This window comes from Taudactylus pleione, unplaced genomic scaffold (assembly GCF_031769625.1).
Source record: "Taudactylus pleione unplaced genomic scaffold, aTauple2 ptg000296l, whole genome shotgun sequence".
Classification (NCBI taxonomy): Eukaryota; Metazoa; Chordata; class Amphibia; order Anura; family Myobatrachidae; genus Taudactylus; species Taudactylus pleione.
This window is the reverse complement of record NW_028284698.1, coordinates 5,925,410-5,947,397: the sequence shown is the minus strand read 5'-3', so window position 1 is coordinate 5,947,397 and position 21,988 is coordinate 5,925,410. Positions and strand designations below refer to the sequence as shown.

The following is a 21,988-nucleotide window of genomic DNA, read 5'->3' as shown; positions in this document are numbered from 1 at the left end:
GACATTTGCATTTGGAATCAGTTGCTGTTGACTCTCAATATGAGATCCAAAGAGCTATCACTATCAGTGAAGCAAGCCATCATTAGGCTGAAAAATCAAAACAAACCCATCAGAGAGATAGCAAAAACATTAGGTGTGGCCAAATCAACTGTTTGGAACATTCTTAAAAAGAAAGAATGCACCGGAGAGCTCAGCAACACCAAAAGACTCGGAAGACCACGGAAAACAACTGTGGTGGATGACAAAAGAATTATTTCCCTGGTGAAGAAAAACCCCTTCACAACAGTTGGCCAAATCAAGAACACTCTCCAGGAGGTAGGTGTATATGTGTCAAAGTCAACAATCAAGAGAAGACTTCACAAGAGTGAATATAGAGGGTTCACCACAAGATGTAAACCATTGGTGAGCCTCAAAAACAGGAAGACCAGATTAGAGTTTGCCAAACAACATCTAAAAAAGCCATTACAGTTCTGGAACAACGTCCTATGGACAGATGAGACAAAGATCAACTTATACCAGAGTGATGGGAAGAGAAGAGTATGGAGAAGGAAAGGAACTGCTCATTATCCAAAACATACAACCTCATCAGTGAAGCATGGTGGTGGTAGTGTCATGGCGTGGGCATGTATGGCTGCCAATGGAACTGGTTCCCTTGTATTTATTGATGATATGACTGCTGACAAAAGCAGCAGAATGAATTCTGAAGTGTTTCGGGCAATATTATATGCTCATATTCCGTCAAATGCTTCAGAACTCATTGGACGGCGCTTCACAGTGCAGATGGACAATGACTCAAAGCATACTGCAAAAGCAACCAAAGAGTTTTTTAAGGCTAAAAAGTGGAATGTTATGCAATGGCCAAGTCAATCCCCTGACCTGAATCCGATTGAGCATGCATTTCACTTGATGAAGACAAAACTGAAGGGAAAATGCCCCAAGAACAAACAGCAACTGAAGACATTTGCAGTAGAGGCCTGGCAGAGCATTACCAGGCATGAAACCCAGCATCTGGTGATGTCTATGCGTTCCAGACTTCAGGCTGTAATTGCCTGCAAAGGATTTGCAACAAAGTATTAAAAAGTGAAATTTAGATTTAGGATTGTTTAGTTTGTCCCATTACTTTTGGCCCCTTAAAAAGTGGGAGGCAGAAACTGTTGTAATTCCTACACCGTTCACCTGATTTGGATGTAATTATCCTCAAATTCAAATTAAATCTGAAAGTCTGCGGTTAAAGCACATCTTGTTTGTTTCATTTCAAAGCCATTGTGGTGGTGAATAGAGGCCAAAATATGAAAATTCTGTCAATGTCCCAATATTTATGCACCTGACTGTATGTAGTCTATATAAGAGTATCCCACATGTACAGGGGTTAAAGGCTTTGAGGGAATTATTGATCAAAGTAGACGTGAAGACGTTGGATTTGGAATTATTTCTTAAACTACTGGAACTAACCCCGATTAGGAACTACTTCTTGTTTAATGGCAAATTCTATCGTCAAATCAGTGGATGTGTGATGGGCAGCAAGGTGTCACCTTCTTTTGCCAACGTGTTTATGTTACGTGAGAAACGAGAGATGGTTTTTTTCGAATGATGAAGTTGCCAATTACATCTTTACATACTCAATATATATAGATGATGTGTTCATCCTCTGGACAGGAGGAATGGAGAGATTGGAAACACTGGTTAATCACATCAATACCAGGAACTCTCCCACCAAACGAGTGAAACTTCTTTAAACTATTTAGATGTTTTGGTAGCCATAAGAATAACCAACTGCATACAGGAGTATAAGTTAAACCAACGGACAAGAATAGTTTATTACGGGCCAATAGTCATCCTCCCGTGGCACTAAAGAAATGCTTACCCAGGTCGCAAATAATTAGAACAGCCAGAATAACCAGTAACCATCTAGAGTTGGAACCAGCCCTTGACAAGGTGGTCGAAAGATTCCTGGAAAGAGGATATGAACCGCAACTTCTGGCTAAGCACAAGAATGAAGTATTGAAACCTAAAAACAGGAGTCAGGATTCATTTATTCCATTTGTCAATGAATAAAACACTTCCAGTCTGGTGATACCTAGAGCAACGAGAGCATTATGGCCAATTATTTCCACTGATAGAAATTTGCCATGTTTCAAACAAAAAAGACCCCTAACATGTTACACTAGGGGGAGAAATTTCAAAGATGTAGTGGTACACACCGACATCACCGGTTTTGACCAAGCGAACCAGGCATTTAAACAAACACATTTTTTGGGTAAAACGCCAGGATGTTATAAATGTCTTGGTTGTACCACGTGCAACAATATGATTACAGGACATACCTTTCAACGTCCAAATACTGGTAGAATTTACAAAATCAATCATATATTAACATGCACATCCACTCATATGGTATATTTAATTACATGTCCTTGTGGATTGTCGTATGTGGGCAAATCCATACGCATGGCCAGGGATAGAATAGCTCTCCATAGATCAGCCATAAAGTCTGCATTACAAGGAAAACCATCCGAACAGCCGGTGGCAAGGCATTTTGCCGAAAAAGGTCACAAATTGAGTGATCTTAAACATCAATGAATTGATCACGTCCCCAAGAGTTTAAGAGGAGGAGATCACACTGGTAAATTGTTACAAATGGAGGCACGTTGGATCTTCAATTTAAATACCATAAGCCCGTTGGGACTCAATGAGAAGATCCAATGGAGTGTTTCTAAGTGATTAATTTTCACTTAGCTTTTATGGATCACAGTTGGAACAGGGATGATTGCTGTCACATTTAACACAAGGATGATCAATTATCAACATATAGTTTACACAGTTATTTATCTTCATAAACATATAGACACTCAATATGGGGTATTACACTATAGGCATCATTTCAGTTATTTAGAGGCACTTTTGGACACTTACGAATACACATCACTTGGTTTATGTTTACACTTTGAATATATTAGTTTTATTTATTTGACACTGATAGACATTGGGGATGTTTGGCACTTGTTCACTATAGTACACCAGTTATTCTAGTTTTAATGACTACATCCAGCCTTTACATTCCTTATCCATATAATTGATGCGCAGGGTCCCCTATGTTGCTCAAAGGTTTCATGACGTTTTTCTTACATGGTTTGGGACACGGTTCTTCTCAAGTTACGTTTGTCTGCATGCCTTGCGATACAGCTCATTTCATCCAGGTTTATTACCTTCCCTCTATATATTTTACTTATTATTTTGATACAATGTTGTTTAAACATTATGATATCTTTCTTTTTCTTTTCTAATACCAACTTGTCTGCTCTTATATCTATTTTTATTATATACTCTTAATCTTCGTTTGGTATTTCTTTTACTATTACCTCTAGGGTGAAGATAGTTTGTTACACATCTCTTTTTTTCCTATCAAGGCTGCCATATAGCGTCTGTGTTGCCGTGCTTACGTAGTGCAGCCGACGCCTTGACGTCACTATTGATGAGTGCACCGAGAGTCGGGATTTCCAGTTTGTTCGATGCGGTCAACACTTGGTCTCTATCTTCTATTTAAGGTTAGTTTGTTTTATCTGTTACATGCCTTGACAAAGGGACGAAGTAGTCCCGAAATGTTGGTGTCCTATATGATTCTATTTTGAATACACTTTTTTGATACTTTGTGCAAGTCTCCGAGTGCCACCGTTTGTTGATGCGGTGTCATTGGATGATTTGATCCGGAGGGCACCGGAGCTATTGGAGTGGACGGAGCGAGTGCCAGTCCAATTTGGATGTTGTATATACATACATATTATATATATATATATATATATATATATATATATATTTCTAATTTTATCTTGGCCCCCTCAACCTAAAGACAATGTGGCGCCCCTGATTCCCATTATTCTTTCCATTCTGCCCACATCACTAGGAAGTGGGCTGGTTGTGGGAGGAGTACCTACTCTTCCGGTTGTGTGGGGGGCTACCCGACAAATCAGGAGCTTCCCACAGTTTCCAGGAGAGTAGGCAAGTATGCTGAAGTGTAAAGTGCAGAGTTTCTCTTGTTCCATTATAAGACAATGGATTGTATGAAAGACTACAAATAAAAAATAAAACTCATAATTTACACAAATGGGGCTGATCCTTATTTGGGAGCAAAGCAAAACTGAGCACCTTGGTATAACCATGCTACACTGCAGGTTGGCATAGTTAAAATGTGCAAAAATATTTATTTGGGAGAGTTGTGTCCAAACTCAACTTTAAATTGCAGTGTAAAAATCAAGCTTTCCAGTATTTGTTCTGCCTGCAACAGCACTTATATATATATATATATATATATAGACACACACACACACACATACAGTATATATACCCTGCATGCAAAAAAATAAATACATGTTTTTTCACCCCTTACAGTACAACAAGGCTTGTTCCAGATACTAAGTTACTTGTTTATTTTTGCTTTGCTCCCACCTCGGAATGAGCCCCAATGTACTATTCATTAAATGATCACTTACCTTTTATTCTCTGTTTTATTCCTTTCTTTTCTTTCTTTCTAGAATGAAGAAATGAAAATCATAAATAATATACAGAATTGGTAAAATAATTTACCGGCTCCTCACATAACCTGGGCTTACCTGTTACTGAGAATCCTTTTTATTAAGGGGAGCATAGATCCTACTTTCCTAGCAGTGGTAGGGTTTTCAGAGAAACATATTAAGTGCAGGGAGCGGTGCTGATGGGGGTGAGGCAAGAACCCCAATGTAACCACTTGATCCTCCATTGCATGGTGCGCTTATATTCTATGAGAGCATATCAAACAGCTGTAGTTTTTGTGTAGCTTATTCCTGGTTTACAGGGATTACTGTTTAAACGTATTAGATAATAGGGGGTTAACACCGCGCTCAGACCACAAAAAAGTGACCACCGTACACTTACAATGCTGCTAGGAAGCGTATTGGGTACATGCCACTATACCCACAAAGAATACATGCAAAGAAAAAAGGGTCCTCCTGCGCAATTTAAGTGTGAGTAATGAATTCACATTGAAAATAATTTATTTACTCTAAGTATTGCGTTTTTATTTGTAAATAAAAGGGGGGGGGGTCTATGCCACAGAAAAACAGTAATATACAATCAATTAATAACTAGTAGTATTAAAACACTAAAAAACAAACAAAATACCTAGTACCAGTATACCACATATATACACACAACATATAACTGACACAACAAATAGAAGAAAAAATAGCAATGTGCAGAAAAGCGCTAAAGAAGCAAATTACTCGCTGCACAAAAAAACCCTATGTAGGGATTTAATTGAATAGAATAGTGATAGGTCTATTCTTATTGATATTCAGAAAAAGTTGCTGTGTTAAATCCAAGTCCACATAAAAAATATTCCATGTAGGGGGGAAAACACCTGTTGGTGCTATGCTCTAACCTCAGCATTTAGTCCGCCGGTCTATAAACTGCATCCCAATACAACTTAGCTAAAGGTTTTGCTGTACTTACAAAAGTGATCATGAGCTGGAGAGCGAATGTTAGAGATTAATAGGAAGTAAGCCATCTGTTTCAGACGAATAACCTGTTACCTGGATTTGATGTCATCACTCTCCATGCTGGTATTACAGGCATCATCTCCTCTGCAGCTGGCCTCCACATTCATCATCCCGCTACCTGTGAGAATACCTTCTTTCTCCTCTGAGGTTCCTTCACTGTCCAGAGACTTCACAATGAATTCATTGATGGATCCGAAGTCTGCAAACTTATTGATGGCTGGCTCTATTACTAAAAAAAAGGAGATCAATCGTCAACTGATAACAAGATTACTAACCATAAAGAAAATATTTATGTTTTAGGGGAAGTTCATACTGAAATAATATCTTGAGGGTTGTTCTGATAAAAAATAAAATCCAAACAAGAAGCAAATGGAGAGCAAATAGCTGACATATAACAACCAAGTGCTGGAGGCATCTGGATTCATGTTAAACATGTAAATATATATGATGGGTTATATACACGAACTGTGCAGCCACTGTGGTCAATTTGTCTACACACATTGGAGACTTGATTGGACAAACATCCACATCTCAGTACACTCCACACACACAGATAGTTGTCAAAGGCAGATCTCATTTTCATTGAGGACTGACAGGAATCTGGAAGGAAGTTCTGAGCCATCTATAGTGGCTAGTGGAAGCCTTCAACCATAGTCATTTTGGGCCATTTAGGTCTAAGTTCACCACATACTGCCAACTCCAGGTAGAGGTGTCAACTCAAAGCTTAATGCACGTTGGCCATAATTGCGACTGCACTGCCCACACAGATCTAAATGCGGTTATTTACCAGTATGCACCAGCTTGAGGGATGAATTTTTTTATAAATTCAGTGTAAAAGCAGCCTTAGTGATCCTCATAGGTAGGCTGTGTGTAACTTTTATTGACCCCTGTCTCCATGGTACCTAAAGAGCACGTGCAGCCCCAGGGGAGAGTTTGTCCTTCGGCAGCAACCCATTTAGCCCCGGAAAAAGTCCCTTCATTCATTGGTGGCCTGGGTGTATGGGCAGAGAATCCCTGATGTGGGCTGCCACTAGGCCCCTCTGTCCAGTGGATAGAGCCAGACCGGGTCTGAAAAGGCAGGGCTAATTAAGGGGCTGTTGAATAAGTAGTAACCCTTGCTTGGGGTTGTTGTTGTGAAGTGCGAGAGATCCGTGCTGCTGTGCGGCCTGGGCAGGGAGACCACTGGTGGAGAAGTGCTAGACACTGACTCTACCTTCTACCTCACCTGCACCGCGGCATGCTCACCTTTCAGACCTCTAAGGGTGACAGCTGGGGAATGTCTGCTGACTGACAGAGAGAACAGGATAGGCCGCCACTGACCGAACCCAGCTTGGAACACATACGCCGACTGAAGGCCAGGACCTGTTGCCACTGAGGAAACCATCGCCGGGATCTGCTGGGACAACTGAAGGCCCCTGGAGGCAGACCCCCCCACATCTGACGTCGGCTGTCCGGATTAGTGCCCTCGGTATTGTCTAAATTCCCTTAACGGAGAGGACCATGCCGTCATCAGCTACTGTCCAACATTATTCCCTACCATCCACGTGGACATAGAGGGGGAATATCATTTTATAGCGAGCCACTGTGTCCGACGCGCAGCGAGGGGACAAGTGTCTTCTCTAGGTAGACTTTATAGGCATGAAACCGCACTTCCGCCCTCACTGCACATCACTTCCAGGTCCCTAGCGCGAAGGGGAAATAAACTCAACCCAGTGCCCATGGACCAGAGGACCCCGCCACTGACGGACTTGACACCCAGACCGGAGGGAGGGAGCCAGCGCAGGGAGGTGTCCACCGCTGCTGATGATCAGAGAGACAGCAGTTGAAAAGGGAGACCCCGCCAAGGAGACTGAAGGGTCCGCTGGCCAGCCATGGGCAAAAGAGGGAACAGACCCTGAAGAGAGCCTTCTAGGACCCTGGAAAAAAGCAGGGCACCAGAGGAGTCAGAGTGGCTGGAGATTAGGATTATCTGGTTGTGCCTGTCAGCGACTGCCCCGAAGGAGAGAGCGCTGTGGAGTATCCGGACCCTAGTTCTACTTAGCGCAGCCTGGTGCAGTGCATCGCCAGAGATCGGAGGAGGCATAAGCACCGCAACTAGTGGGTGAGATACTATGGATTAATTTCAAGCTCTCCTGCTACTTACGCTGCAGATTTATAGGGGTTGTAAAAAAGGCTTTATACTTCTCTCCTTATAATCCCCTTTAACTTTATCTAGCCGCTCCCTCAGAGACAGTGGCGTCACAAGGGGGGTGCAGGGGGTTGGGCCGCAAACGAGTGTCACCCACCGAGGCCATGTCATGGCATCCCTCCCGGCACCAGGTGTCACTGCAGGAAGGGACGCCACTGCTCAGAGACTCCATTTTTATGTAGTATTTATAGACTTTTAGAGGTTAAAAGCCACTTGGGTGTTGTCCTCCTCAGAGCTGTTAGGAATCCTAAGTGGAGCACCCCAGCAACCACCTATCTGCATAGTTTCATTGTCACCTGTTTGTCTTCTGCTAATATAGCCGGTTCACTACAAGTACCTTTAATGCCTGCATGTGTAGTTCCTCATTGTAGCCATTTAATTCTGCAAAGACTGTCTTCTGCTAATATAGCCGATGCACTACAAGTACCTTTACAGCCTGCACGTGTATTTCCTCATTGGAGCTATTGCATTCTACATAGACTGTCTTCTGCTAATATTGCCGGTGCCAAGTACTGCATGTGCTATTCACCATAGTATTAATGTGTTTTGTATGGGTTGCTTCCTGCTATATGTAGTTTGTTTTCCCTTCATGCAAAAGTTAACTCTAGTTTAACTCATTGATATTAAAGGAGTGGATATGGTCACTTGCTGACGTTCTAACTGTTTAATTGTACTTAATAGAACATTTGTATTAGCTAACACATCTATAGATAAGGTGCTATAAAATTGCTGAATCTAGCAACAAAGTGATAAAAAAATGCTCTCCAATGGCTGTATAAAAGGTAAATATACACAAAGTCAAGTTCCAATATTTATCCCCTTAGCTCAAGTGTGATTAGATATTGTTACCGTCATCAGAGGATTGCAATGTAATAAAGGAGGTGGTTAGAATGCTGGTAGTTGCTCTTATTAACCAGGGAAGTGGAGCTCAGTGGTTGTCATGGGTAACCAGATCGTATGCTGCTGATGGTTTGTTCACAGACTCACAAGTCAGACTTTGTATACAGCCCTGCTGAGGAAACCACTGTTGTTGGTATATGGTTTACCACTGCTCCGGAGCTCCGTTCTAGATGTTGTGTGCTATGACTGCATGTCTCTACCCGTTGTGGCCGCAGTGTTTGTAGGACACTATAAACAGGTGCAATGTCACTGCTCCGAGGCTCCGTTAAGAATGCTGTGTCTCTGCCGTGTGTGACCAGAGTCTGTATGAGGCGGTCTGAATAAATGTGATGCCGTTACTGCTCCCAGTTCTCAGCCGCTAGCCGGTGACTGGCCACAATCTCGGTGCAGTGCGTGAGTCAGTGTAAAGCGATGGTATACGCACTCCCTTCAGAACTAGATTAAGCAATTTTAATTTATAGCATCTTAATTATCTATAGATGTGTTAGGTAATACAAATGTTCTATTTTGTACTTAAGGGTGCATTTTATGAATGAGGTTCTTTACAGCATTTGCTGACTTACCTTTTTATTTATTTTTAAATGTGTGAAAAGTGTTGTAATAAACAATGAATTGATTGTACAGTAACAAATTGTTGGGTAATAATTATAGGTTTGCGCAGCCTATTTTTAAAAGATAAATGTTTGAAAAAGAATACACAATTTTTCTTTGTTGGCAGCTGCTAATTCCCCACACACAGATCATTTGGGAAGAAGAAGAAGGATTAGAGGGAGTGAGAGGGGGAGGGGGAGGGAGAGGGAGAGGGAGAGGGAGAGAGAGAGACATACAGTCAGGTGCATAAATATTGGGACAATTACAGAATTTTCATATTTTGGCCTCTATTCACCACCACAATGGCTTTGAGATGAAACAAACAAGATGTGCTTTAACTGCAGACTTTCAGATTTAATTTGAGGGTAATTACATCCAAATCAGGTGAACGGTGTAGGAATTACAATGGTTTCTATATGTGCCTCCCACTTTTTAAGGGGCCAAAAGTAATGGGACTATCAACTCAAAAGCTATTTCATGGACAGGTGGGGCTATTCCCTCGTTATTTCATTATCAATTAAGCAGGTAAAAGGTCTGGAGTTGATTCTAGGTGTGACATTTGCATTTGGAATCAGTTGCTGTCGACTCTCAATATGAGATCCAAAGAGCTGTCACTATCAGTGAAGCAAGCCATCATTAGGCTGAAAAATCAAAACAAACCCATCAGAGAGATAGCAAAAACATTAGGTGTGGCCAAATCATTTCAAAGTCATTGTGGTGGTGAATAGAGGCCAAAATATGAAAATTCTGTCAATGTCCCAATATTTATGCACCTGACTGTATATAAACCATCGGCTGTGCAGCACAACGTAGTTCACAGACATATCGCTGGTACACTCTGGCCGACAGGCACCAGATATATTGGCCGATCTATATACATTACACACACACACACCCTTAACTTGCAGACCTGGCACACACCATCATGCAGGGATGGACGTCGATGTTTGCCATCAATCAATGTTTTTGTTGTGATGGTAGTGTTTTTACCATTCGATGGCGGAATTCCGATGTTTGCCACCATCAAAAGGTAATGATTCAATGGTCTTTTTTTTTTCAGAATGCTGAGAGCTGCACTGTCCCTGCCTGCAGCTCTCAGCATCGGGAATCTTGTCACCGGAGCTACTCTAGGCCCCGCCCATAATCCCATCCAGTCTCTCCCCCAGTCCTGTCCCCTGCCAGCTGCGGTAAAAGGTTATTGCGCATGTGCAAACAAGGTCTTTTGCACAAATCAAATGAATAGTTTTTTCCATCTAATATTTTTGATGTGATGGTTACTTACGATAGCATCAAAAGTTTTGATGGTGGAAGTCCAGCCATAATTTGATGGTGGGCTTCCAATGTACATCTCAACCATCATGTCATTAGGTCCCTCCCCCTAATGTGAAACTGCCGGCAATTCACAGGTCAATCAGGAGGGGACGGAGCCAAATGACGCGATTCTAATGGAATTGCGTCAAACAGGCTACGCCTCCTCCCAATTGACCCGCGAACCGTGGCATTTTGCAGTGAGGGGGTGGGGCTTAACAGCATGATGCCTCTCGATCCTGTCAGGGGGGGTTTCTGGGTACTCAGAAACCAGCCCTGCGTGCGCTACTGGTGTCACGGAGTGTACCATTGGACTTTTAGAGGCCAATTATTTAGGGTATGTGATTGGCAATGGACAAGTGAAGCCCCAACTGCGGAAAGTGGAGGGGATTCAAACCCCGCCAAGACCCTCCACGGAGAAACAAATGACAACTTTCCTTGGGCTGATAGGCTGTTACCGCCATTTCATTCCAAATTTTGCGTCCAGAGCTTTACCCCTGACTGAGACCCTTAAGAAGGCTCAACCAGAAAGAATTCTCTGGGCCAAAACAACTGAAGCAGCCAGGGAAGATTTGAAGTTAACCCCAGAGTGACGTGCTGGTTCTTGACCATCCACCAGTACAAGTTTGTCGTACAGCATCGGCCGGGAATTCAGCATAAAAATGCGGACACATTGCGAAAGACGATGTGCGCTTACCCAAGCTTGGAAAAGCGAAAGGGGGGGATATGTGGTGAGAGGAGTTGTCTCTCATCTGAATTGCCCACATTTCTGTGGGATCAGCTCCCTCTAAGGAAGGCTGGAAGGAAGCCTGTGCATTCTGCAGTAGCAGTGGAAGTGTGGAATTCCAGGTTTTCACAGTTGCACAGGCCCAGCTGGAATAATCTCTAAGGAACACGAAGAGGTTAAAACTCTCATCTGCCTGATGCTCTTTGCACTGATGCCGACTAGCGGCCAGTTAGTAGGACAGAGGCCCTCATTCAGAGCCACTCGCTAGCGGCAGTACGCTCGTTCCGAGCGATGTTCGCACATCTACGCATGCGTACGGTTTTTAGTACGCATGCGCGAACCAGTCAGTGCGGCCGAAATTCATGTGCTCGCAAAATAGCGAATGCCTGCTATTTTGAGTGACAGAATGAGGCGTATGTGGGTGGTAACAGGGGAAGGTGCTTGAAAACGGGGAGTGGAGATCCGAACGCAGGCGTGCTTAAAGGTCAAAACGGGCGTTTTATGGGTGTGCATAATTAATACAGCAGCGTCATTGACCACGTCACTTGGTTTTTTTTAACTCAGAACTGCTCGCGAAATAGCGGTTGAAAAAACCAACCACAAGAATAGCGAGTAGTTCATATCCTGTTCAATGTACTCGATTAATCTAATAAATAGCGGACATGACGTATGGTGCGAGCGGCCAGGGGGCGTTTTAAGAAATAAAAGAGCGTATGTTTTGCTCGCTCGTTCAGACTTAGAGGTGTGAACATGAGAGCATGGCCAATTGTGGCTGCAAGCCGCTACTGTCTGCTAAGCATGAGGAGTGCTGGGACTTTTATGTTTAGTTGCTTATTTTCTGTTATGTGCCTGTGTGCAGGCCTGTCTAGGCCTATGCTCATGTATGCTGAAGTGCAGTGTCTGCTGCTATTAAAGACACTGCCTTACCGAGTGCCTGCCTGTCTTGTGTCTCTCATTTCTACACCCCGTCTTACAGTACATATATCAATCAAAATGTATTACAAATTTTATATATAAACTGTGCTAGTCATCAAGCTTGCCAGGGAACAAAGGGCACTTGTGATATCCTTTGGCGAAAAACATTACTGCATTGGCTGCATCCACAAGTATGGGCTGGTGTTCTGTGTGTGTGATATGCTCTCTTTATTAGTACTAATCTGGTCCTTATTCCTAGTGTTTTCATGTGCACAACTTGCTAGCCAACATGAAGAATGGAATTGCCTTACGGAACAGTGAGCCTGATTCAGAGATGGACGCTAATGCAATCTTCACGCAGATCAAGCTATTTTTTGCCATTGTGCATGCTTATGCATCGCACCGTGATCGCATTGCGATTACGCACACACAGAGGAATCCATCACTAAGTGAGTGACAGACTGGCAGCGTCTGGGGGTGGTAACAGGGAATGGTCACAAAAATGCAGGCATGTCTGTCCATTTAAACGCCGTTACACGGGCGTGCATAAATTAGCCACTGCGATTGCATACACAGCTCTGCCTATCAGAAGAGCACCCAAGGCTGCAGCAGGTCAGACCTGCCGCAAGAGTAAGATGGCCGCCGATGTGCTTCGATGTTACCGATGTTTACGTAGGTATGCGTCATCGCACGCAGGTAATGCAGCAGCAGTGGGCTTCTTTATGCTCAGGTGATCTTTGCAGCGGCGTTGCATACGGAAACACAGCTGTGATCCTCTCTTTTGATCAAGGTGTATTCTTCTTTGTACAAGTAAGAAACAAACATTTGTTTTATAGCATCTACCAAAGGGATTACTGATCCATATGGCAACCTCAAATCACAATGTGTATAAGATATATTTATCATGTTGTGGTTCAAACGCACATATATCCACAAAAAAATGTACATATGTATTATAATTGCTTTTAAAGTAAATATTTTCAGTACATGGATCCTTTAATCACCAATATACATAATTTTGAAAATATTATATTATATACAGTATATAAATATATATATGTTTCATATTTTCTTTATACTCATTACTGAACCTCAGACCATAGCACTGGCATGCTTAGAAATAACTGGGCAATTCTTACCATTTATTGATAGAATTTCAGTTAAGAACACAAACGTGAACCTGGAACTCCTCAGCGATTCTGGTAACCAATATTTTAGAAGACATTCTGTATGTTCTCTAAGGAAATTAACTTCCTTTTGAGGTGAATTATATCTGCAAGGTATATAAATAAAAATAATAATAAAACGGGAGTTTGTTACATACTTTTCATTAAAAGCAGAGCTCGTTCTAGAGATGTGGTGCCAGAGTTGCACTCAGCTATCCCCCATGCCAGCTCACAACCAGATCCTGCAGACTGGCTTAGTATAGCAAACAATCCCCTCTTTCAATTTACTGGCAAATAAATGGCAATACTATTTTAATTAAAAAGAATAGTGTTCCTGCTAGGCTGCCCTGACCAATTTTAAAATAGCAAAATGCGCCCTGCCATTTTTAGCGGTGCCCCGCTAAAACAGCCTGCCTTGTACCTTCCCCACCCATGGGCCGCAGTGTCCCGTGGGTGGGAAAAGTTGCGGGGACCAATCACCGCCAGGTGAATTAACGCTGTGCGTATGCACACGGCATCTATTCACCATGAGAGAGCTTGGGGGAAGCCCAGCACCTCCGTAAGTGCTGGGCACGCCCCAAAGTGTGAAGAATTGGGGGTGTGTCACCTCTACCCAGTCATCCACGCCCTTCGGCGCACGTAGAGGATGCCCTACCTGCGAGTCTGCGCCCTGCCTTGCCCGCATTCTAACAGGAACATTAAAGAACTTTATAATCTCTTTAGAGCAACCACTTTAAATTATAATCTTTTTATTTAAATATAGTTTTGAATTATTTTACATTTTTCCTGAAATGCAAACTGTTTTAAGTACTTGATAAATCTATAACCAGGGGGATAAAATAGGATTTTCATGGAAGTGTTCAACCCCTGAACTTTCTTCATAACAATTGTACATGATGAATGAGTGCAGTGTAATACAGAATACCAGATGCACCTGCATCTCCTGGCACACACCTATGAACATAAATGTGTATGATTGAAGATGGTCTGAGTAGATACATCAATGACCTTTCCAGGCAGTAAAATAATAATAGGGGAAATTCTGGGTGGAACACTTAAGTCCGGAGTAATGAGACAAATATATGGTGGGGCAGTTAGAAACTGCTACTCCTCTCTAATTTGCACTTAGTGCAATAAGTGTCCTCTGTATCTCCATCTACTATAAAGGGGATCGGAAGTAAGGTGTTTAAGCTCATGCCAGGGAGCACTTGTTGGTATAGGGGATGCCAGAAACCCAGAAACCCCTTACTTGTATGTCCGTGTCTTTTCTTTGAATTTCTTTAAATGATCAATCAATCCATTAGTGATGCATATAATGATTTCATAATCTTCCATAGGCCATGCTTTGCTTTTTATATTGAAGTAAGTATCTTGTATGCCAGAGCTGATTTCTTTATAGAGAGGCTGATTCCTCACTGTCTCGGGTGGATTATGCCATATTGATACGCACACCTTGTATATGGCTTCCGATACTGTGAAGATACAATACTGTAGTAAGGCACGCTCTTCAGGTGGTACGGAGTACTTTGTTATATGCAATGCACCTATTGTGCATTTACAGTCAGAATATAAAAAGTACAGAAGCCTAAAAGGTGCATACAGACGTGACGATTTTTTTAACGATTTGTCGATAAGGACGTCGTTATTATTAAAAGAAAATATTTCGGTTTATGAGTTATAGCGATGAACAATAATCACAAATGCGCACTCCCGTTTGTAGTTATCGTTCATCATCCATTTCAGACTGTCCAACTGGACGATTTTCATTAAGGGAAGGAACATTATTCGTTCATCGTTCAAAAAATCGTTCATTACACTTCAAAAAATCATTCAAATTTTCAAGGGAAAATCTGACAGAAAATCGTTGGTTACAAAATCGTTACGTGTGGATGCACCTTAAGTATTAAGGACTTCATCAAGAAAAATACATTACGTACTGGTATTATGCAATTTTCCATGGAAAATTGAAACAAAGTGCTAGAAAGTAACATATCTTCCAATAAAAAATAATAAATTGTTACAGTGCTGGTTTTATGGCACAAGAGGAAAACAAACGCTTGTAAATTAGTATAGTACAATATAACGTAATATTTTGAGAATACATTGACAGTAATACCGTGCTAGACCAAAGAACATTTAAATTAATAAACTATGGAATCAAAAAGTAGTAGTGTGCTTATAATAAAGCAGTAAGACAGTCAATAGACAAATTATAGTCTAATTAACAATTCCAGCAAAAGATCACATTGACTTGGAATTGATCTCACAAAGTTGAATCACATGCTTATGTATCCAGAGTCTCCCCCGCCTCTCGCTCCCATGCAGGCTCATGTGGTTCTCAACGACAGTTATACCCCTTTTAAGTCGCAATGCCAGGTCGCACCCGGGATTTGTTCATGCGTCCATCCCGGGTGCGAAACGCCTGAGACCCCTTTCAGACTGGCGGCCCGACCCGGCTTATTGTCAGGTCGATGACGTCATCGCCGAGCCAGCGCTTGGAGATGAGAACATCTCCAAGCGCTGGCTCCTCCTATACAGTGAACAGGACCTGGGTCGCATCAACATGTTCAACTCTGCTCGTTACCAAGGTTGAAATGCCGGCTTATTTCAACCTAGCCCTTTCACACGGCACAGTAACCCTGCACGGGTTGCTGTGTGTTCACGTGAAATAGTCTGGGTTATTGCAGCAAGCAGGGCCTACTCCAGGGGTCGTAGCACCATGTGCCGGCTCTCTACTGTGCGCCCCATCATCGCGTGAAAATTGGGGGGTGGCCTAATTACTATAGGCCACGCCCCCTATGTGGCGTTATTTGGAGGCGTGCCCGCAAGGCACGCCTCCAAATAACGTCAGGCTGGGGAGAGCCTCACTAGCTGGGCTTCCCCCAGCCCTCTCCCGTCACTGAATGGATGCCGCGCGCATGCGCACAGCATCAACCCATACTCCGGGGTCCGGCACCTGGGGTCCCCAACCTCTCGATTTGACCACCCGCGGGACACTTCAGCCCATGGGTGGAACAGTGGGACAGTACTGTCCCGCTGAAATCGGGATGTTGGGGAGGGGTGCGCCCTCTATGGGTGGCGCCCCTGTTCGACCGCACTGGTCAAACACCCCTAGAGCCGGCCCTGGCAGCAACTGTGAAAGGGGTATTAGAGATAATAAATAGCAGATTGTAAGCTTTTTGAGAGTAATTCAAGCATGGAGCACTGGACAATACTTCAGTTTTACAGTAATTGGCATGAAAGTAATGAAGTTTGAAATATTGAAACAGACAGCCAGGTATACAAAATCCAGTGGAGGAAAGCAATATCAGAGAGACAACAGACCCCGATTAATCCAGCTAGCATAATTAGATGTGATCATGCCCTGGTGGGAAGGACAGGATGTCTCAGAGAGAGATTAGAGAGGGGGAAAGTGGAATAAGGGTAAATATGTGGACAGTTGGGTCAAAAATTGAGAGAGAAGATATTGTAGGAAATCTCTTAAATCAGTCTTTCTGCCCTGGGTTGGAATCCATACTAAAATCCATAGTATGCGCTATATAAATAACTGGTAATAAATAATAATAATAATAATAATAAATGGCTATGGGCAACACCTCCACTTCTATACACCTGCACTTTAGTAAATATACCACTGAGAGTTATATACTTCTAGTTGTTTTTTTTATTTTAATAGTAACTTTACATGTCAGTAATAATATAATAAGCAATGGAAAGCTATCTTATGTAAATTAGTGTATCAAAACATTTCTGATTTTTTTTTATTTGATCCAACATTTGTAAATTGTATAGGAGTTCAAAATGACCTTACAAATACCTTTAGGTATTAGCTTTAATATTATCTGTGAAATGATCTTATTTTTTTACATCAATAACACACACACACACACACGCACACACACAATACTATATATTTCTGCCTCTTTAGGAGAGGTTTAGATAAAACGGCATAGACATTTCTACCTTTCTCCAGAGATTCTTTCACTGCATCATCAACAAAGAAATCAACCGTGTCCGTATTCTCCTGTAAAGAGAATTATAACAATCACTTATAGAACAGACACAATGAATGTTTATGTCGCCATGTAACGCACACAGAGGCCCATTCGTTTTAACTGCAATTTTAATATTGTGAAAAAAAAATTGCAATTCAGTGCCGTCCTTAAAAGAACTTACCTGCAAAGCAGCTGAGCAATATCCAGCTGTCACAGAGACACGGGCCAGAGTGGGAATAGTCACAGCTTCACTGTGCCAGTCTCTGTAATGTGCACGTGGTAAGCTGGCTAGCGCATACGCAGTGTAACTGACATCCCACATTGGGCATTTAGTTCCACTTTATTGAAATAGCAAAAAAAGCTTTCAAAATGCCGCCATCTCAATACCGACAGCTGAATCCCAAAAAGGAACTTAAGATAGGCGGCGATACACCAACGCCTATCTTAATCCCGACGCCGGAACTCCAGCTCAAATAAGGTAAGTCCAGTGCGCACTTAGCGTTAGCCGGGGGTGGGGGGGTTAGGTATAGGGAGCGTAGCACGGTTAGGTTTTTTTGGGGGAGGTTAGGGTTAGGCACCTCTAGGGGGGAGGGTTAGGGATTAACGGGGGAAGGGTTAGGTTTAAGCACTAAGGGGGATGGTTAGGTTTAGGTACTAACTGGGAGTGTTAGGGTTAGGGTGCTGGGTGGGGAGGGTTAGGCTACTAAAAAGGGAGGGTAAGTATACTTACCCGACCCCTGTTGGGATACCAACCATCGGGATGCCGCTATCGGTATTCTGACAGGAGACAACCCGACAGCCGGCATTACATACCCATTCCCTTTAGACAAATAGTAAAGCATTATTAACTCTGTTATTGCCATCCTGAAGATAACAGGACAGGTATTACGGCAGCATAACTAACTCCACAATACTTGCTTAATAGGCTTCCCCATGTTATTTGTCTTACAGTCTGGAATCCTAGAGTAAGCCCATACTCATATATAGCAACAAAGTAATTGGGGACTGTTATAGGGTAATATGAGTTATCTTCCCTGACTGGCCCTGATTCAGAGCCGTTCGCTCTGAATCAGGCCCGGGCTACTTGTTTTTTAGAGCGGCCTCCTGGCCGCTCGCATAGTAGTGGGTCACCACCCACAGCTATAGCGAGCGGCCAGGAAGATGGTCGCGATGGTCAAGACCATCGCGACCATCGGGATTGCGACGAGACCCTTGTGGTAGGGTCTCGATGCCGCAAGCCCCAGAGAGATTTCGGCTCTCACAGAGCCGAAATCTCTCCCACTGACATCACTCGTGAACGCCTCCGTTTGGCCAGCCATTCCCCCGGCCCGCCCACCAAAGGGGGCGTGCTGTCACTCAACATCGACAGCACGCCCCCTTTGGTACGAGACCGGAGCGACAGTTTGCCCGTCGCTATCCGGGTCTCGCGCATGGGCACGTTGGAGCCGGCTCCGTCGTGCGCATGCGCACTGGACCACCATCGACCCGCTTGCGAGCGAATAGCACTCGCGAGCGTGTCTGAAACAGGCCCTCTGTGCCCTATTTAAAAGAATTTTCTCTCCTTTGTAACAATCGTATTACATTTAAGCATCAAGTGCCCACCAAAAACTACTCATAAGAACCAAACCTATAACTGAGTCAATGTCAAAAATCCCATGTAGAACACATACATTATTTAAACTCATTTCCATGGAAAAAGTGAACGATTTTTGAAGTGTAATGAACGATTTTTACAACGATGAACGAAAAATGTTCCTTCCCTTAATGAAAATCGTTATGTTGGACAATCTGAAATGGACGATGAACGATAACTACAAACAGGAGCGCGATTGAATGATTATCGTTCATAGTTATACCTCAGAAACTGAACGATTTTTTGAATGATAACGACGTCGTTAACGACAAATCGTTCACAAAATCGTTACGTGTGTATGCACCTTTAGGCATGGCACACTTATCTAGTGTCCCTATAATGTAGTTTTTTGGTATTTTGATCTGGATCCTTCTAGCCATTAAATGTTAAATTATATTTACAGAGTTTAAAGCACTGCATAGGATGCTGTCACTATAAAAAATAAATGTAGTAATAATGTTAACAAATGGTAAAGCCTGTTGAATTATAATTACATTGAATATACAGAATTAGAGGAATTGTACTGGGCAATTGGTGAATATCGGAAAATAGAGACAACAATCATTAGGGACCACAGGCAACTGAATTTCATTAATTACACTTATACGATGACATCCAACAGGGGTTCCCAACCACGATCCTCAAGGCACACTAACAGTCTAGGTTTTAAGTATAGCCGTACTCTGTGCTCAAGCATGGATATCATTATAACCTGGACTGTTAGGGACATATTCAATTGCCGACGAAAAGACGTTTTCGGCAAAAAAAGTTTCGCCGGTGACGTATTTTCGCCAGGCAAGAACTTATCCCCATATTCAATTCCAAAGACTTTTCGCGGGTGCGAAAAGTGTGCGCCTTGTAACCAGCGGACAAGATTCGCCTCTGAATGGAGGTGGAAAAAAGTGCAGAACTGCAAGTTTGGGGTGCAAAGTTGCGGAAACACCCCTGCAGCCTTAGGACAGTCCCCCAAAGGTAAACTGCATCAAAAAAAGTTTAATACATTAGATCACCCCAAAAAAGTACTTTTGTTTTAGGGGTGAAAAAAAAAAACAAAGTTTAGGGAAAAACTTAAAAACTAGCGAAATAGACCCCAGGGGGTCCCCCAAGTATGCCCAAGCTGTTTTTTTTATTGCAGATGCTTGCTGAAGGTGCGTTTTTTAAAACCTCACTTTAGCAATTTTTAACCATGCTTGTACCCATTTTCATGTACCCCTAATTTTCTGGGACTACAGGAAAACTGCAAAATGCTAATCTTCGCCACTTGTGCAAAGACGCTAAATAGCACCAATTGAGAGCATTTAAGCACCTCAAATACCTTCAGCAGGGCTATTCGAGGGTATCCATAGTGAACCCCCATGTCAGTGCATCTTTTGGGGGGTGTCAGGCTGATTTCCCCAAATCTGACAGCACTTTTCGCCTATTTGAGTTTCGACGGGAAGCGGTTTTGCTCTTTTGGAATTGAATAGGGCGAAAACCGGGGACTAGAGCGATGCTTTTCCGGAACCAAAACCAGCGATGACGGCGTAAAGTGCACCATGCGAAAAGTCTGGAACTTTACGCCGGCAATTGAATACGGCCCTTTGTGTGCCTTGAGGAGCAAGGTTGGGAAACACTGACATACAACAATGGTACTTAACAAAATTGTGAGAAAAAGCAGTTTATGGAGGAGTAATACCAACTAAGAATCTGATTACTTTTTCCATTTTTGTTTTACAACAATGAAGCACATTATCAAAAACATAACCACGTTCCCTAATTTGGAAACAGAGTGAAAATGGGGAGGGTAGGGGCACCAACAACTATCTCAACTCCGGGCTCCAGGTATGAACTTGCGTCCATGCGATAGACCTAGCCAAAATCTTGCCCAAATATTATCAAATAATAGGATCAGGCCCAAGAACTCATGTAGGAAGGGAATTGTCCAAGTTTGATTATCGTGACTGTCGGTTACACTGTGAATAGTGGATTGAGTACAGTATGTTTAGGCTGACTGAAGAAACTTAATGAAGCTTAAATGCTTATTTAAATTAACAAAAATATTTTATCAAAGTATATATACTATCCCATTTCAGTGGTTTTTTGTGCATCTGTAACATCAAAATTGTGTCTAGAATAGGGTAATATATATGGTAAAGAAACACAGAATAGGGAAATCCCATTAGTATTCCCAAAACTAACTTAAGTTATTTGTTAAAACAAATATTTTGCTGAATCAGTTTTAAACAAAATGTATATAGTAACGTTGACTATCTACACAGATTTCGGTTCAGGAGTTTGCACCATAGACCAGTAGTCCCAACATGTTTCATGCACTGATTGCTGAAATGATTACTCAGTCACCATACCATTGACAAACCTGTTATTCTGGTTCTATTAGGTACACAGAGCTTCATGGTTAATTTTAGGAGGTGACTGGTACAAGAAGAGGTGTAATACAATTCAAAATGTGAAATGCATAACAATGTTAATATGTCTGTAAAAATGAAAAGTTGTCACTGAAAAAAAGTAATCACTATTAAAAACCTATATAAATATAATTCTCTGTATAGCTACCTGTAAGTCTTGTTCCGTCTGAGTCCCACATGTTTCCTTATAGTCCTCGTTGGTGAGCTCCTGAGGATTTCCATGCCAGGTTCTCGCTATGAAGCCAAAGAGACCATCCCATACTATAGTCACAGTGTGCACAGTCCAAGCCCAGAGCTGGCTGGCTGAGCGTTGGAACCGTCCTTTGGAGACCATAACAACTGAGCCCAGTGACAGATTCAGCAGCTGCTAAACTTTCTGCAGTAATTCAATACTTTAGTGTTGGTTTCATTTCTGCTGTGTCATTACCAGCAGAGGGCGCTGAGTGCCCATTACGAAGAGATGGCAATAACTTGTTTATGTTAACCCTTTGGGGGATTCGGACTTACAATGATGACACGTCCCCAGGGCATTCTGTAGCCCTGGAAGCCTTGATTTTGTACGATTTTCTTTGTTAAGACAGCTGGAAAATGATAAGAGGATAACAATTTTTTTTTGCAATTAATGACCT

The 21,988-nt window shown here is 42.5% G+C and overlaps 1 protein-coding gene across 2 annotated transcripts in view; it reads right to left on the bottom strand.

Moving 5' to 3' along the window:
• LOC148511678 (uncharacterized) overlaps window positions 1–21,749 on the bottom strand; it is a 76,533-nt gene extending 54,784 nt beyond the window's left edge. For both annotated transcript variants that reach the window (XM_088482813.1, XM_088482815.1), the window contains exons 1-6: window positions 21,508–21,749; window positions 17,290–17,350; window positions 14,576–14,798; window positions 13,300–13,433; window positions 5,565–5,760; window positions 4,488–4,525 (exon numbers count right to left, since the gene is read on the bottom strand). In XM_088482813.1, coding sequence (XP_088338939.1) covers window positions 4,488–4,525; window positions 5,565–5,760; window positions 13,300–13,433; window positions 14,576–14,798; window positions 17,290–17,350; window positions 21,508–21,693 — 838 coding nt within the window. In that variant the 5' untranslated portion in view covers window positions 21,694–21,749. The remainder of the gene's footprint in view (window positions 1–4,487; window positions 4,526–5,564; window positions 5,761–13,299; window positions 13,434–14,575; window positions 14,799–17,289; window positions 17,351–21,507) is intronic.
• Between the last annotated feature and the right edge of the window lie 239 nt (window positions 21,750–21,988).